Here is an 18,726-nt window from a genome sequence, read left to right on the forward strand (position 1 = left end):
TGACCGCACAACATACCACATGTGGCGAAAATATGTTGCGTGGTGTGAGGCCAGGAAGGCCCCACGAAGAAATTTCAACTCGGTCGATTCCTGCATTTCCTGCAAACAGGAGTGTCTATGGGCCTCAAATTGGGGTCCATTAAGGTTCAAATTTCGGCCCTGTCGATTTTCTTCCAGAAAGAATTGGCTTCAGTTCCTGAAGTCCAGAAGTTTGTCAAGGGAGTATTGCATATACAACCCCCTTTTGTGCCTCCAGTGGCACTGTGGGATCTCAACGTAGTTCTGGGATTCCTCAAATCACATTGGTTTAAAACCAGTCAAATCTGTGGATTTGAAGCATCTCACATGAAAAGTGACCATGCTCTTGGCCCTGGCCTGGGCCAGGCGAGTGTCAAATTGGTGGTTTTTTTTCTCAAAAAAGGCCCATATCTGTTTGTCCATTCGGACAGGGCAGAGCTGCGGACTCGTCCCCAGTTCTCTCCCTAAGGTGGTGTCAGTGTTTCACCTGAACCAGCTTATTGTGGTGCCTTGCGCCTACTAGGGACTTGGAGGACTCCAAGTTGCTAGATGTTGTCAGGGCCCTGAAAATATAGGTTCCAGGACGGCTGGAGTCAGGAATACTGACTTGCTGTTATCCTGTATGCACCCAACAAACTGGGTGCTCTTGCTTCTAAGCAGACTATTGCTAGTTGGATGTGTAATACAATTCAGCTTGCACATTCTGTGGCAGGCCTGCCACAGCCAAAATATGTAAATGCCCATTCCACAAGGTAGGTGGGCTCATCTTGGGCGGCTGCCCGAGGGGTCTCGGCTTTACAACTTTGCCGAGCGGCTACTTAGTCAGGGGCAAACACGTTTGTAAAATCCTACAAATTTGATACCCTGGCTAAGGAGGACCTGGAGTTCTCTCATTCGGTGCTGCAGAGTCATCCGCACTCTCCCGCCCGTTTGGGAGCTTTGGTATAATCCCCATGGTCCTTTCAGGAACCCCAGCATCCACTAGGACGATAGAGAAAATAAGAATTTACTTACCGATAATTCTATTTCTCGGAGTCCGTAGTGGATGCTGGGCGCCCATCCCAAGTGCGGATTATCTGCAATACTTGTACATAGTTACAAAAATCGGGTTATTATTGTTGTGAGCCATCTTTTCAGAGGCTCCGCTGTTATCATACTGTTAACTGGGTTCAGATCACAGGTTGTACAGTGTGATTGGTGTGGCTGGTATGAGTCTTACCCGGGATTCAAAATCCTTCCTTATTGTGTACGCTCGTCCGGGCACAGTATCCTAACTGAGGCTTGGAGGAGGGTCATAGGGGGAGGAGCCAGTGCACACCACCTGATCCTAAAGCTTTACTTTTTGTGCCCTGTCTCCTGCGGAGCCGCTATTCCCCATGGTCCTTTCAGGAACCCCAGCATCCACTACGGACTCCGAGAAATAGAATTATCGGTAAGTAAATTCTTATTTTTATTGTTTAATTGTATAGTGTGTATGCCCAATATTGTATGTCGGGAAATTGTATACAATATCGCATGGGGTGCACATCGTACTAGCCTATAGGAGGATGGAAACTGTATATCTCACGTAAAGAACCTAGTTCTTCAACATGGTATCATATGTATAGTTTCATTATAGATATCAGCTCCATACCCTCCAGCATGTCCCATTCCATTAGGTACAAAATGATCTGTTCCTGGACTACCTTGCCAGTGGCAGATACAGAGGTGGGGCTGCAGCGCAGTCCAAAATTCAGCTAGGGGAGCCGCACCCACTGCCACCCCAAACACTGCCAAACATCACCGGCCAGGACTCAATGGCAGTTTGTGTGGCTCCCCTATTTGATTTTTGTACTGTGCTGCAGCCCCGCCTCTAAGTGTCACTGTCAAAGAAGTACAGGAAAAGAGCATTTTGTGCCTAATAGAACGGGTCATGTTGGAAGGTATGTAGCTCTGCTGAATAAATCTGACCGGTTCCATAGCGGACAGGGAGCTAGATATATCATCGCTTGGAAAGTGATAAAATGGAGAGTGAAAAAGTGCCAGCCAATCAGCTCCTAACTGCCATGTCACAGGCTGTGTTTGAAAAATAGCAGTTAGGAGCTCATTGGCTGGTACTTTTTCACTTTCCATTTTATCACTTTCCAAGCGATGATGTCTTAAAATGGTATCGATTCTGTCTTGTAACTAATTGTTATTAAAAGAAGTGTTTGAGGAATATGTTTAAAAATAGAATAAAACCTGAACAACAAACTTTTTTTATTTTGTTTTTTGTTTTGTACTTTTTCTATGTTGCCGCTATATGTATCAATTGCATTAAGTCAGTGGTTCTCAAAGTCGGTCCTCAGGACCCCACACGGTTCACGTTTTCCATGTCACCCAGCAGCTGCACTGTGTATCACCAACTATCACATTTTAAAAATCTACAGGTGACCTGCAAAACACCTGTGCATTAAGTCATTGAAACGGTTTATAAGTAGTCAGTGAGCTGGTCTAGGGAGAAGAGATACTTTCTCCGGCAGAGTCAACAGGTTATCCACAGGATAACATTGGGATATGAGGTAGTGACAGGGGATTGGCACCAAACGATCAAAGCATTCGGCCTCCCAGCATGCAAAGGGCCCGTCCCTATATCCCCGCCTCCTGGCTCAGGCAAATCAGTTTTTTGTTTGGTGCGGCAGGAGCTGGACCATGGTCAATGGGCTGCTGATTTTTAGCAGCATAAGCTTTTTTTAATTTTATGTTTATAGTCTTACTATGTTTTTTTGAGCGATCTATCTAAAAAGCATCTTATACATACCTTGGAAAGAGTCGCTCCAACAACTCACCGCCGGGTCGCGACAACGCTTTCTCACATGGATAGTGCTGTTTCAGCGGGCATCTGTGTATGATGTACTAGTAAGTCCAGCAGACGTTACCAGGCTGTGGCCGGAGCACTGGGAGAAGGTAAGGCATTGGTTCCGCTTAGTAGGGGAAATTCGAGACACAGCCACACTGTTTCAGGATGGAGACTACCGAACAGTCGCTGACGGTGCTGCCACCTCGGGTGCACCAATGCTAGGCCTCAGGGATCATAGGCTCCAGGGGTAGTATGAGGCCGCGGTCCCTAGGGTTGATGTCCGCAGCGGGGAGTAAGACGCTCCATTGGATGCCCCTTCCCCCGGTTCATGACCAGTTTCCTCTGAGTCTCACGCCATGAACTCAGTTCCCGCCTCCCATCTGAGACGCTGTGTATCTAAAAGGACCCAGTCACAGCATAGGCGGCTGTGTGGCTGGTGCGTCATTGTTCACTTGGGCATCTGTGTTCCCTGTAGGTTCACGGGGCGATTGTGGACACTAATAGCATCTGGATCTACTCAGCGTTCACTAACGTATTGATCGATCCTGGAAGCAGGGTGAAGTCTTCCTGTATCCCACTCTCCTGAGCCGGGTGATACAGCACTAAGTCTCTATCTACCTTTGAGTACAAATAGTTGGATAAGTGCCTGATGCATATGAGTCTATAAACTATTACTGCTGTTACTTTTGCTGTACGACTGATAATGTTTAAACTCCTATATAAGGTAATGCAGTAATATGTTTCTCCTACTTACTTGAAATGTATCTGTAGTTGATTATATGCACATATTGCTTATTATACTAATGTATAACCTGTGACTGATTGTTAGTGTGATTGCTAACTTAACGTATATTCTGTCAGTCTTCTGATGCAAAACAGGGAGTGATCGGATTGTATGTCACTTTAACAAAATTTAAAGTGATTGCAGTCACAAATTGTGTATTAACACTGTACAGGTATGTGATTTATTTATCATGTCTAAGAGAGGCAAGGGTGAGGAGGATACACCCTCCACATCAGCACCAAAACTCATTTCAGGTTTGTATTGCAAAGCTGGGTTAACCTCTCAGGATCTGGTTCAAAATGGATTATGTGCAAATTGTTTTAGCTTTCACCAAAGCCTCTTAAATAAGCCGAAGCAGGTACATGTTCAAGTTGAACCCCCATGGGCTACTTTTGCACAGACATTATCCAGTATAGCTGAGCGGATAATGCCAGCTCCTATACCAGGGATAGGTTACCCTATTAACCCTTACATGCAACATTCCTCCTGGGGTTTATCACATCCAGCACAGAAATTGGTACCCTTTCAGCAAAAGCAGGCTAAAAGGCCGGTGGTAAGTAAATCACATAGACATGAAACTACATCTTCAGTGTCTCCACATGTTTCAGATGAGTACTCTTCGGAGGATGAGGACTCATCGCACTCCGGGTCTGCATACAGAGACTAGGAGGAAGGCCTCAGCTCAGTGGACATACCTGAGCTAATTAGTGCTATGAAAGCCATTCTATCCTTAAAAGAGGCAGCAGAGCCTTTGTTAAAGTCTAAGGCACCTGTGTTTAAACTTCCCAAAACAGTATTTGGTGTCAGAAGCAGATTAGAAGAAAGTAAAGTTTCCTTCCACACGCAAATCCAAGACTAGATTTCCAGCTTTTCGGCCCTTTTCGTACTCAAGGAAAGGGTTATGGCAAACAGTCTAAATCTGACAAGTCTGGTAAGACTAAAAAACCATTGGGCTACCAGAGAACTGGCTTCCAAATCAGAAGATAAGCCATCAGCCTGATATGCGGGCCTCCACCTAGTATTCCGACGTCTTCAGTTTGCACAGATCTGGCACCAGGCTACCACAGGTGCCTGGGTGCAAGAAGCGGTATCTCACGGTTATGCATTTGCTTTCAAGAAACACCCTCCACAAAGGTTCTTTTGTACCAGGCCATCTTCAGTGGAAATGAAGGCCCTGGATTTGCAAGAGGCAGTTCAGAAGTTGCTTCAGTCAGGAGTGATAATTCCATTTCCTCCTGCGCAACAAGGACAGGGGTTTTATTCCAACTTGTTTCTAGTTTAGAAGCCAAATGGGTCGTTCTGGCCCATACTCAATCTCAAAGGGCTGAACAAGTACACTTGGGTGCCTTGGTTTCATATGGAGACTTAACGTTCCATTATTTTGCCCATGGAGCTGGGGGATTTTATGGTATCCCTGGATATCCAGGATGCTTACCTACATATTTCTATAGCACTTTCCTATCAGCACTATCTCAGGTTGGCTATCCTCCAGCATAATTTTCAGTTTCAGGCCCTTCCACTTGGACTGGCCACAGCTCCCAGAGTATTCACCAAAATTATGGTGGCAATGGCATCTTATATCCGTCAGCAGGGGAAAATGATTTTTCCATACCTCGATGACTCCTGGCATAATCTAAGGATTGCTTCAGTGTCATCTGCATCAGTCAGCACTGTAGATGTTTACAGAGACACGGTGGGCTCATAAATTGGGCAAAGTCTTCCCTGGTTCCTTCACAATGGATGATTCATTTGGGGGCTGTGCTGGATTCAGGTCTTCAGAGAGTGATTCTACCTCTGAACAAAATATCTAAAATTCAGTCAGGGATTCAGGAGCGGCTACACAGTCAAAGGGTATCCATTCACGCTGCTATGCGTGTGATGGTGTCGACATTCGACATGGTGGAGTATGCTCAGTTCCACTCAAGGCCTCTGTAATGTTTGATCCTTTCCAAATGAAAAGGTTTTCATCAGACAGTAAAAATGTAAACAATGGCCCTTCCTCTGGAAGTAAGGAGCTCATTATCCTGGTGGCTACAAACATCCCATCTGGACAAAGGGAGACCCTTCTGGATATCAGATTGGGAAATTCTGGCACCGGATACCAGTCTTCAGGCATGGGGAGCGGTGTCAGGAAGGAGTTGCTTCCAGGGGCAGTGGACCAAGGAAGAAAGTTGCCTGCCAATAAATATATTGGCACTTCGGGCCATATATATGGCACTTATTCAGGAAAAGGACATCATTCAGGGGAAACACGTCCAGATCCGCTCGGACAATGCAACAGCAGTAGCGTACCTCAACCATCAGGGAGGAACTCGCAGCCAAAACGCAATGAAGGAGGTAAGTCACATATTAAAGTGGGCAGAACTTCATCATCCAGCCTTGTCCGCAGTGTTCATTCCGGGAGTCCTAAACTTTGACGGCGTGGCTCTTGAGACTTCCATCCTGAAAGCAAGAGAATTCTTACAACAGGTAATTCAAACAGTGCTCAGAGCAAGGAAACCTTCTTCAGCTCGCATTTATCACCGAATATGACAAGCCTATATTCGGGTGGTCTTCAGTATGCCGGCGGTCGGGCTCCCCGGCGACCAGCATACCGGCGCCGGGAGCCCGACAGCCGGCATACCGACACTTATTCTCCCTCGTGGGGGTCCACGACCCTCCTGGAGGGAGAATAAAATAGTGTGGCGCGCGTAGCGCGGCGAGCCCGCAAGGGGCTCATTTGCGCTCGCCACACTGTCAGTAAGCCGGCGGCCGGCCTCCTGGCGCCGGTATGCTGGTCGCCGGGAGGCCGGCCGCCGGCAGATCGTAGTGAACCCCTATATTCAATGGCACAGTGACCGCAAATTTGACTCTAGGTCTTTCAGAGTTTCCAGGGTCTTAGCATTCCTTCAGGCAGGAATGGACAAAGGTCTAAGGGTGGCTTCCTTGAGAGTGCAAGTGTCAGCATTGACTGTATGGTTCCAAGAGAAAATTGCTAACCTACAGGATGTGCACACTTTTTTCCAGGGAATGCTGCACATACAACTTCCTTTTGTTTCTCCTACAGTGCCTTGGGACTTAAGTTTAGTTTTAAAAGCCCTTCAAGTTGCCCCATTTGAACCAGTAAAACAAGTGGATCTTAAATGGTTGACAGCCAAAGTTCTCTTTCTATTGGCCATGGCGTCAGCTAGAAGAGTTTCAGATTTAGGGGCATTGTTATGTCGTCCTCCTTTTTCTGATTTTTTTTTTTTTTTTTAATCCAGATAGAGTGGTTCTCAGAACCAAATCTGGTTACCTTCCTAAGGTGATGTATAAATTTTACCTTAACGAAGAAATTGTAGTCCCGGCCTTCCAGGGACCGGACCTTTCTGCGGGAGCTCCATCGTTGGATGTAGTCCATGCCATAAGGATCTACATGGATTGTACCAGTGCCATCAGAAAAACAGACACTCTCTTCCTTCTCTACGGATTTCACAAGAGAGGATGGCCTGCTGACAAGCAGACACTGGCGAGGTGGCTTCGGATGATGATTTCAGGAGCATATTCTCAAGCTGATCTCTCTGTTCCGGCTAATGTCTCTGCTCACTCTACTCGTAAGGTAGGTCCATCATGGGCAGCACAACGTGGTACTTCAGCAGAACAGATATGTAAGGCAGCCACATGGTCTTCCATTAACACATATATTAGACATTATGCCTTTGATACCTTGGCCTCTCAGGACACTGAATTCAGACAAAGGATTCTTCTGTCCAATCAGGAGCGTCCCCACCACTAAATTGCTTTGGGATATCCCAATGTTATCCTGTGGACCCTGCCGGAGAAATAATCGTTATGGTAGACTCACCGTTGATAACGCTATTTCTCCTAAGTCCCCAGGGATCCCACACTGACTCACCTGATTTGCGGATCCTTTCACTCACTAACCTCTTCCTTCTTGTACGGAAGGGTGTGCATGTGTGTTCTTATCGCCTGATTAGGGCTCTCTATGATGCTCCTGCCTTGAGCTTTGGAAAAACAACTGATTTGCCTGAGCCAGGAGGAGGGATATAGGGACGGGCCCGTTGCATGCTGGGAGGCCGAAAGCTTTGATCGTTTGGTGCCAATCCGCTGTCGCTACCTCATATCCCAATGTTATCCTGTAGATCCTGTGGACTTAGGAGAAATAGCGTTATCAACGGTAAATCTACCATAATGAATATTTTTGTATTCTATGCTGTACAGAATAATTTTACATTTTAGAATATTCAATTCGGGATCCACCAGCACAATAGAGCTATGAGAGCAAAGGGAAGAACCGCAAAGTTGATTTGGACAGCCAATTTTTTGGTTTTTCCAATAGCAACCTTGTTTCATGCAATATGTCATCTGGAAGCAGGTTTTTATTTGTGTGAGTTTTATAGTAAACGAGAGTGTCTCCATGAAGCTTAACCACTTAGCTGATTAATTTTTTCCCCCCAAAACTGTGCAGAAATTCTTTTTTTTATTTGTTTTATTTAATAACTTTTAAAAAGTAAAAGATATATATTTTAGGATATTATTTTAGATATATTGATAGAGATATAGAGATCTATATATATATATATATATATATATATATATATATATATATATAATACCCCCACAACCCTGTATCCATATGCCCCCATTGTAATTTTACTTCCCATTCCCCATCAGAAATATTCCCCCTAGTGCCATAAGATCCCCTACATTATCAGCCCCCCAAACTCCCTGGTGATAACAGATCCCCTGGCAGAGCGCCCACCCTCAATGGGCCCCAGTTAAGTACCCTCCCTCCCCATGTGTTACTATATGGTTTTTTTGGGAGGCATTTGATATGCCTAAAAAACTGTGACAAAATATCACAAGGGCGCTTATAAATATTAAATCTTTTTGTCTCAGACAATTTATTAATATTGTAGAATTTTAAAAGTATTTTAAAACATGTACTTAAGAACAATAAATAACACTGCTCATATTAAAGTACGTTTATTGGAATCACCTAATATACCAGCAGGCAGTCCATGTATAATGAGGTTCAAGTGGTAGTCCACTAGGTGCTCACAGCACACGTTGATAAACTGAAAAAAGTCTTGTTAAAAGATGCGTTTCAAATGCTTTTATAATAGCTGTAAAGCTGAACTGTGGCCAAAGATATTGCGCTATGCTACCACCTCCCCATCCGCCTGAAGTTTTGTTTGCTCAGCACTGGTTCCAGTGTGATCTCAGCAAAACCAACGATCAGCACACAGGGTCCGTGATTTAGATGTGGGAGCGGCGGTGTCGGTTAGATGTAAGAGGGGAGGGAGGGCGCAACTGTCTGCCAGACGGCTGAATGGCTGTAACGGGTGCCGCTGGAGAAGAGGCTCAGACTGTGGCGGTGAATGGGTAACGTTCAGGAGCTTGAGACAGCAGTGTGGCGGGTCCTTAACGCGTTTCTCCGTTAACCCCAGCAACGATTTCATACTGCTGGTATATTATGTGATTCCAAAAAACGTGCTTTAATATGAGCAGTGTTATTTATTGTTCTTAAATACATGTTTTAAAATACCTTTAAAATTCTACAATATTAATAAATTGTCTGAGACAAAAATTTTATTTCTATAAGCGCTCTCTTGTGATATTTTTATTGTCCGTTTTTTAGGTCTATTGCGAGTGATACAGAATACTCGTATGGGAGCTGCTATTTTCTAAAAAATGGACCGTTAAGATCAGTATCATTTTGCTTTATTTGCTATATTTTACAGAGAGCCTGATTTTACAATTATAAACTGTATAATTTTTATTTTGCCATTTGATATACCGGCACCGGAATCCCGACAGCCGGCATACTGACAACTATTCTCCCTCTTGGAGGGTCTACGACACCCTTGGAGGGAGAATAAATTGCGTGGCGTGCCTGCAAGGGGCTCTTTTGCTCTCACCCCGCTGTTGGCATGCTGGGCGCTGGGATCCCAACAGCCGGCATAACCTACTACACTCGTTTTTTCTCTATCGTCCTAGTGGATGCTGGGGTTCCTGAAAGGACCATGGGGAATAGCGGCTCCGCAGGAGACAGGGCACAAAAAGTAAAGCTTTAGGATCAGGTGGTGTGCACTGGCTCCTCCCCCTATGACCCTCCTCCAAGCCTCAGTTAGATTTTTGTGCCCGGCCGAGAAGGGTGCAATCTAGGTGGCTCTCCTAAAGAGCTGCTTAGAAAAGTTTAGCTTAGGTTTTTTATTTTACAGTGAGTCCTGCTGGCAACAGGATCACTGCAACGAGGGACTTAGGGGAGAAGAAGTGAACTCACCTGCGTGCAGGATGGATTGGCTTCTTGGCTACTGGACATTAGCTCCAGAGGGACGATCACAGGTACAGCCTGGATGGTCACCGGAGCCTCGCCGCCGGCCCCCTTGCAGATGCTGAAACGAGAAGAGGTCCAGAATCGGCGGCAGAAGACTCCTCAGTCTTCTTAAGGTAGCGCACAGCACTGCAGCTGTGCGCCATTTTCCTCTCAGCACACTTCACACGGCAGTCACTGAGGGTGCAGGGCGCTGGGAGGGGGGCGCCCTGGGAGGCAAATGAAAACCTTTTTTGGCTAAAAATGCCTCACATATAGCCTCCGGGGGCTATATGGAGATATTTAACCCCTGCCAGAATCCGTTAAGAGCGGGAGACGAGGCCGCCGAAAAAGGGGCGGGGCCTATCTCCTCAGCACACAGCGCCATTTTCCCTCACAGAAAGGCTGGAGGGAAGGCTCCCAGGCTCTCCCCTGCACTGCACTACAGAAACAGGGTTAAAACAGAGAGGGGGGGCACTAATTTGGCGTTAGAAATATATAAAAAAGATGCTATAAGGGAAAACACTTATATAAGGTTGTCCCTATATAATTATAGCGTTTTTGGTGTGTGCTGGCAAACTCTCCCTCTGTCTCTCCAAAGGGCTAGTGGGTCCTGTCCTCTATCAGAGCATTCCCTGTGTGTGTGCTGTGTGTCGGTACGTGTGTGTCGACATGTATGAGGATGATGTTGGTGAGGAGGCGGAGCAATTGCCTGTAATGGTGATGTCACTCTCTAGGGAGTCGACACCGGAATGGATGGCTTATTTAGGGAATTACGTGATAATGTCAACACGCGCCAAGGTCGGTTGACGACATGAGACGGCCGACAAACAATTAGTACCGGTCCAGACGTCTCAAAAACACCGTCAGGGGTTTTAAAACGCCCGTTTACTTTAGTCGGTCGACACAGACACAGACAGGGACACTGAATCCAGTGTCGACGGTGAATAAACAAACGTATTCCTTATTAGGGCCACACGTTAAGGGCAATGAAGGAGGTGTTACATATTTCTGATACTACAAGTACCACAAAAGAGGGTATTATGTGGGATGTGAAAAAACTACCGTAGTTTTTCCTGAATCAGATAAATTAAATGAAGTGTGTGATGATGCGTGGGTTCCCCCCGATAGAAAATATGGGCGGTATACCCTTTCCCGCCAGAAGTTAGGGCGCGTTGGGAAACACCCCTTAGGGTGGATAAGGCGCTCACACGCTTATCAGAACAAGTGGCGGTACCGTCTATAGATAGGGCCGTCCTCAAGGAGCCAGCTGACAGGAGGCTGGAAAAATATCATAAAAAGTATATACACACATACTGGTGTTATACTGCGACCAGCGATCGCCTCAGCCTGGATGTGCAGAGCTGGGGTGGCTTAGTCGGATTCCCTGACTAAAAATATTGATACCCTTGACAGGGACAGTATTTTATTGACTATAGAGCATTTAAAGGATGTATTTCTATATATGCGAGATGCACAGAGGGATATTTGCACTCTGGCATCAAGAGTAAGTGCGATGTCCATATCTGCCAGAAGATGTTTATGGACACGACAGTGGTCAGGTGATGCAGATTCCAAACGGCACAAAGGTGTATTGCCGTATAAAGGAAGAGGAGTTATTTGGGGTCGGTCCATCGGACCTGGTGGCCACGGCAACTGCTGGAAAATCCACCGTTTTTACCCTAAGTCACATCTCTGCAGAAAAAGACACCGTCTTTTCAGCTTCAGTCCTTTCGTCCCTATAAGAGTCATATCTGCCCAGGGATAGACGAAAGGGAAGAAGACTGCAGCAGGCAGCCCATTCCCAGGAACAGAAGCGTTCCACCGCTTCTGACAAGCTCTCAGCATGACGCTGAGACCGTACAGGACCCCTGGATCCTACAAGTAGTATCCCAGGGGTACAGTTTGGAATGTCGAGACGTTTCCCCTGCGCAGGCTCCTGAAGTCTGCTTTACCAAGGTCTCCCTCCGACAAGGAGGCAGTATGGGAAAAAATTCACGAGCTGTATTCCCAGCAGGTGATAATTAAATTACCCCTCCTACAACAAGAAAAGGGGGTATTATTCCACACTATATTGTGGTACTGAAGCCAGAAGGCTAGGTGAGACCTATTCTAAATCTAAAAAAATTTGAACACTTACAAAGGTTCAAATCAAGATGGAGTCACTCAGAGCAGTGATAACGAACCGGGAAGAAGGGGACTATCTGGTGTCCCGAGACATCAGGGATGCTTACCTCCATGTCCCAAATTTGCCCTTATCACTAAGGGTACCTCAGGTTCGTGGTACAGAACTGTCACTATCAGTTTCAGACGCTGCCGTTTGGATTGTCTACGGCACCCCGGGTCTTTACCAAGGTAATGGCCGAAATGATGGTTCTTCTTCGAAGAAAAGGCGTCTTAATTATCCCTTACTTGGACGATCTCCTGATAAGGGCAAAGTCCAGGGAACAGTTGGAGGTCGGAGTAGCACTATCTCGGATACTGTTACAACAGCAGGGGTGGATTCTAAATATTCCAAAATCGCAGCTGATCCCGACAACAAGTCTCCTGTGCTTAGGGATGATTCTGGACACAGTCCAGAAAAAGGTGTTTCTCCCGGAAGAGAAAGCCAGGGAGTTATCCGAGCTAGTCAGGAACCTCCTAAAATCAGTGCATCATTGCACAAGGGCCATGGTAAAAAAAAAAAAAATGGTGACTTCCTTCGAAGCAATTCCAGTCGGCAGATTTCATGCAAGAACTTTTCAGTGGGATCTGCTGGACAAATGGTCCGGATCGCATCTTCAGATGCATCAGCGGATAACCCTATATCCAAGGACAAGGGTGTCTCTCCTGTGGTGGTTACAGAGTGCTCATCTTCTAGAGGGCCGCAGATTCGGCATTCAGTTTTGGATGTTGGTGACCACGGAGGCCAGCCCGAGAGGCTGGGGAGCAGTCACACAAGGAAAAAAATTCCAGGGAGTGTGATCAAGTCTGGAGATTTTTCTCCACATAAATATAGCTAAGGGTAAATTTATAATGCTCTAAGCTTAGCAAGACCTCTGCTTCAAGGTCAGCCGGTATTGATCCAGTGGGATAAAACATCACGGCAGTCGCCCACGTAAATAGACAGGGCGGCACAAGAAGCAGGAGGGCAGTGGCAAAAACTGCAAGGACTTTTCGCTGGGCGGAAAATCATGTGATAGCACTGTCAGCAGTGTTTCATTCCGGGAATGGAAACTGGGAAGCAGACTTCCTCAGTAGGCACGACCTCCACCCGGCAGAGTGGGAACTTCATGGGGAAGTTTTCCACATAATTGTAAACCGTTGGGAATTACCAAAGGTGGACATGATGGCGTCCCGTCTGAACAAAAAACGGGACAGGTATTGCGCCAGGTTAAGAGACCCTCAGGCAATAGCTGTGGACGTTCTGGTAACACCGTGGGTGTACCAGTCGGTGTATGTGTTCCATCCTCTGCTTTTCATACCTAAGGTACTGAGAATTATAAGACGTAGAGGAGTAAGAACTATACTCATGGCTCCGGATTGGCCAAGAAGGACTTGGTACCCGGAACTTCAAGAGATGCTCACAGAGGACTTATGGCCTCTGCCGCTAAGAAGGGACTTGTTTCAGCAAGTACCATGTCTGTTCCAAGACTTACCGCAGCTGCGTTTGACGGCATGGCGGTGGAACGCCGGATCCTAAGGGAAAAGGCATTCAGGAAGAGGTCATTCCTACCCTGGTCAAAGCCAGAAAGGAGGTGACCGCACAACATTATCACCACATGTGGCGAAAATATGTTGCGTGGTGTGAGGCCAGGAAGGCCCCACGAAGAAATTTCAACTCGGTCGATTCCTGCATTTCTTGCAAACAGGAGTGTCTATGGGCCTCAAATTGGGGTCCATTAAGGTTCAAATTTCGGCCCTGTCGATTTTTCTTCCAGAAAGAATTGGCTTCAGTTCCTGAAGTCCAGAAGTTTGTCAAGGGAGTATTGCATATACAACCCCCTTTTGTGCCTCCAGTGGCACTGTGGGATCTCAACGTAGTTCTGGGATTCCTCAAAACACATTGGTTTAAAACCAGTCAAATCTGTGGATTTGAAGCATCTCACATGAAAAGTGAACATGCTCTTGGACCTGGCCTGGACCAGGCGAGTGTCAAATTGGTGGGTTTTTTTTCTCAAAAAAGCCCATATCTGTTTGTCCATTCGGACAGGGCAGAGCTGCGGACTCGTCCCCAGTTCTCTCCCTAAGGTGGTGTCAGTGTTTCACCTGAACCAGCTTATTGTGGTGTCTTGCGCCTACTAGGGACTTGGAGGACTCCAAGTTGCTAGATGTGGTCAGGGCCCTGAAAATATAGGTTCCAGGACGGCTGGAGTCAGGAAAACTGACTTGCTGTTATCCTGTATGCACCCAACAAACTGGGTGCTCTTGCTTTTAAGCAGACTTTTGCTAGTTGGATGTGTAATACAATTCAGCTTGCACATTCTGTGGCAGGCCTGCCACAGCCAAAATATGTAAATGCCCATTCCACAAGGAAGGTGGGCTCATCTTGGGCGGCTGCCCGAGGGGTCTCGGCTTTACAACTTTGCCGAGCGGCTATTTAGTCAGGGGCAAACACGTTTGTAAAATCCTACAAATTTGATACCCTGGCTAAGGAGGACCTGGAGTTCTCTCATTCGATGCTGCAGAGTCATCCGCACTCTCCCGCCCGTTTGGGAGCTTTGGTATAATCCCCATGGTCCTTTCAGGAACCCCAGCATCCACTAGGACGATAGAGAAAATAAGAATTTACTTACCGATAATTCTATTTCTCGGAGTCCGTAGTGGATGCTGGGCGCCCATCCCAAGTGCGGATTATCTGCATTACTTGTACATAGTTACAAAAATCGGGTTATTATTGTTGTGAGCCATCTTTTCAGAGGCTCCGCTGTTATCATACTGTTAACTGGGTTCAGATCACAGGTTGTACAGTGTGGCTGGTATGAGTCTTACCCGGGATTCATAAATCCTTCCTTATTGTGTACGCTCGTCCGGGCACAGTACCTAACTGAGGCTTGGAGGAGGGTCATAGGGGGAGGAGCCAGTGCACACCACCTGATCCTAAAGCTTTACTTTTTGTGCCCTGTCTCCTGCGGAGCCGCTATTCCCCATGGTCCTTTCAGGAACCCCAGCATCCACTACGGACTCCGAGAAATAGAATTATCGGTAAGTAAATTCTTATTTTTTTTAATATTCATCTTTTTATGGGTTAGCATAACCCCCCTAGTGCCGGATGGCACCGCCATTTACAGGCAACCCCTCCCCCCCACACACACATGTTATAGCATCTCACCCATACCCTTTTGCAGATGGCGCAGAACGTGGGGCAGAGGTGACCAATCCTGTTCGTGATTTAACCATTTTCTATGAACTACAGATTTTTTGTCCATTTTCCAGTGTTTGGGAGCAAATGGTCGATTGTCATTTGCTCTCATCTATTACCGAATCTATTACCGGATTTTCATTCCAACTAGTCCGATCTGGAAGATGATCTACTTGATAATTGTATTATGCAGAGGTTCTCAAACTCGCTTCTAAATACACTGTTGTGCCATTTTGTGTGTGTCTCTCTTGCTCTTCTCCATGTCCTCCATGCTAGAGTAAAATAACAGAATGTTGCCATGTTGGCCTTGTCTGCAGATCTCGGGACACGTGAGGTGAATATAACCGGCATTGCTGCCTGTGACATCTATCTAACTAAACTGCTTGATAAAGTAACTAATGGACTAGACCAGCTGGGTGTTGCAGTGAAGACTCAAGGTCTCAGCTGAAAGCGAGGGAACAGGCACCAATACAAGCAAAGGAAGGTCACTGCTACTATAAAAAAAAAAAGTTTTGTTCAGTCCTAAACTGAAATACAGGAAACAGCATTTATGGGAAGAGTGACTGACTGAAATTCTACCAAATCATAATGGAAATGGATTGATTTTTATCAAGGATTGGTCTACAAAGTGATTGCTGAACTGCACTGCATAGGACACTTTTCTAACATGTGAATGTTTTACTTTCACAGGTGTGAGAGTTGTGACAGGAACAGGAAACCTAGTATTTCATAGCTGATGTCTGTCTGTGCAGGTGTATATGCCTCATTCACAGCAAGTGGGTAGATTCTGAATGCCTTAATCTAGAAGTCTACTTTGTTTTCTCACAATGAGAAATGTTAGTGTCCAAATATGCAATTGAAAAGTACACGTGTCCTGTGAAATAAAGTTAATCTAAGTAGTTTAAGGCCTCATAACCGCTAGCATTTTCTAAATGTGTTTCACCAGCAATTTTAAATTAGAAAATGAGTGTGACAGTGTAAAATTGATCCTAGTGTTATCATCCCCAATGGTATTTTCCTTATGCTTTCCAATGGAAAAAATACACATCAAAACATGTTTACTTATCTTTACTAGTGTTCAACACATTTAAATATCAGTTTGTATGTAACCTAAAGAAGCAGGCGGCAAACCGAGTCTTTGTGCGCACCCATGTAGTTTACTTTTTTCCCCACATGGTAAATATATGTAGCCTGATTTTTTTTTTAAATGGTTCCAGTAATAATATTCAGTGGGGAAATTTAATTGTTTTGGACGTCTAATTTTCCCGTCTAATCTGGACTTTCTAGACGCCCACATAATTGTCACTATTCAATTGTTTGGGCGCACATGCATATCGTGCATGTCACGACCAAACAGACAGAGTTTAGCTGCTTAAAACGGCTAAACCCGTCTAAAGTCCTGCCAAATTTGCATGCATTTTTTTTCACACACCTCAGCAGGTTGTGAGAAAAAAATGTCCTCTGTGGCTGCTGGGCTCCCTAACGGCAAAACAATTGAATTGCTGCTGTCAAGCGGCACCTAGTGACAGCCGTGAGAAAAACAATTGAATTCCCCGCTATGTGTAGTATACACTGTTTGTTTTTACTGCATATAGCATGAACAAATGACATTGCAAACATATGTAAATGCATTGAGAACATACCTTTATTTCAACACCTTGCAGAAAACGTATCAAAACACATATGTGGTTATGAAGCCTTAGGATATGTGTCCATTATAACAGAGGCATTCAGCATGTTGCCTTCCAGCTATTGTGGAACTATACATCTTAGTATGCCATGCCACAATTTTGCTGTCAGGGCATGCTAAAACTGTGTTAGGGCATGCTAAAATGTGTAGTTCCACAGCAGCTGGAGGGTCACATTTTGAATACCCTTGCACTGTAGAATTTTCTGCGTCTCCCAGCCAACATCCTGCATCAATATGCAGTAAGCATAGATACCTCTGATAGCTACGTGAAAGCACACCATCTGTGCCCACTTTTTGTTTCAACTGGAGGCTGTAGTATTTTGGTTTGGACAGCACATCATTCAAAATTTAAGTCTGCACAGACAGTGCAGTTCTCATAGCTATCAATGATCTTTGTAATTATCTCCTTTTACACTACATCCTGCATGTGGTGACTGCAGCTAAATTTTAACACGCACTGCTAGAGGAGAGCCTTAGGTAGCTACTATACCTTAAACAGGCTTCACAGCTCCTAGTTATATAGAGGCCAAGTTCATATGTCTGCTTTTCTCTACAGGCATCTGTTTACTTCTGTATAAAAAAAAGATTTTATGAGACCATAAATGAATTGACCGTTAAGTATTTCAATCAGTTTTTTAAATCTACTACAGTTGTTTGCAAAACATCTCAATGATTACCTCACAGCTATGCAAGTACAACCTAGATCATCTACATCAAGGCTGTTAATAGTGTGTATTTATGAGTGGTTATTTAATCCACATATTTTGTAATATAGGGGCAGATTTATTAAGCCTGGAGAAGTGATAAGTGGAAGGTGATAACGCACCAGCCAGTCAGCTCCTAAAGGGGGGTACACACGGAGAGATCAGTGCTTAAATTCTAAGCAATCTGTCTAGATTGTTTAGAACTTAAGCACGGATCTCTTTGTGTGTACCCCCACAGCGATAACGATACGGGGCCCCGCGTTTCGCTATCGTCGGTGCTAGATTGGCCTGCATGGCACAATCTAGCAGGTTGCTCATTTCACCGCTGGGTGAAATGAGCACCCCTCCCCGTCCGCCCCCTCACTCGGCACACATCGCGTTGTGCTGAGCAGGGGGAGATGTGTGCTGAGTGGTCACTGATAGATCGCTCAGCACACCCATAATGATTGGCTGGTGCGTTATCATCTTCCACTTATCACTGCTTTATCACTTCTCTAGGCTTAATACATCTGCCCTTTTATCCTCTAAACCAGGGGTGGGGAACCTGCGGCACTCCAGCTGTTGCTGAACTACACATCCCTGCATAGCCAAATAGCAAAACTGTAGCAGGGCATGCTGGTATGTGTAGTTCAACAGCAGCTGGAGGACCAAAGGTTGCGCATCCCTGCTCTAAACAAATTATATTTGTCTGAAATATTGTAATATAATTTAAAATAGTGTACATTACAGATTTTTACATAGATTATTTATATATACATATTGCACTTGTCTCTTTTTGTACCAGATAAAGATACAATCCTAAGCAATAAAGTTTTTTGCATTTACATTTTTAGATTTTGCTGTTGTCATTTTTTTTGTAAATGGTTCAAAAACAAACTAAAATGTGATGTTACTTCACATTAAGCATTGTGGTTATAAACTGAACTGTGCTGAAAATTAGATTGTATAGTTTAATTACGTAAAACAGTGGCTCCCAAACGTGGTCCTCAAGGAACCTAAACAGACCAGGTTTTAAGACTGCATATCCTAATTCTAAACTTAATGAGATGTGCTACCCTGCTGAGACTTTTAGTTCC

General features: G+C 45.2%; 1 protein-coding gene across 4 annotated transcripts in view; it reads left to right on the top strand.

The window, feature by feature from the left end:
- LOC134909004 (GRAM domain-containing protein 2B-like) overlaps nt 1-18,474 on the top strand; it is a 265,256-nt gene extending 246,782 nt beyond the window's left edge. For all 4 annotated transcript variants that reach the window (XM_063915384.1, XM_063915356.1, XM_063915376.1 and 1 more), the window contains one exon: nt 15,574-18,474. In XM_063915384.1, coding sequence (XP_063771454.1) covers nt 15,574 — 1 coding nt within the window. In that variant the 3' untranslated portion in view covers nt 15,575-18,474. The remainder of the gene's footprint in view (nt 1-15,573) is intronic.
- The last annotated feature ends 252 nt before the right edge of the window (nt 18,475-18,726 follow it).

This window comes from Pseudophryne corroboree, chromosome 1, assembly GCF_028390025.1.
Source record: "Pseudophryne corroboree isolate aPseCor3 chromosome 1, aPseCor3.hap2, whole genome shotgun sequence".
Taxonomy (NCBI): domain Eukaryota; kingdom Metazoa; phylum Chordata; class Amphibia; order Anura; family Myobatrachidae; genus Pseudophryne; species Pseudophryne corroboree.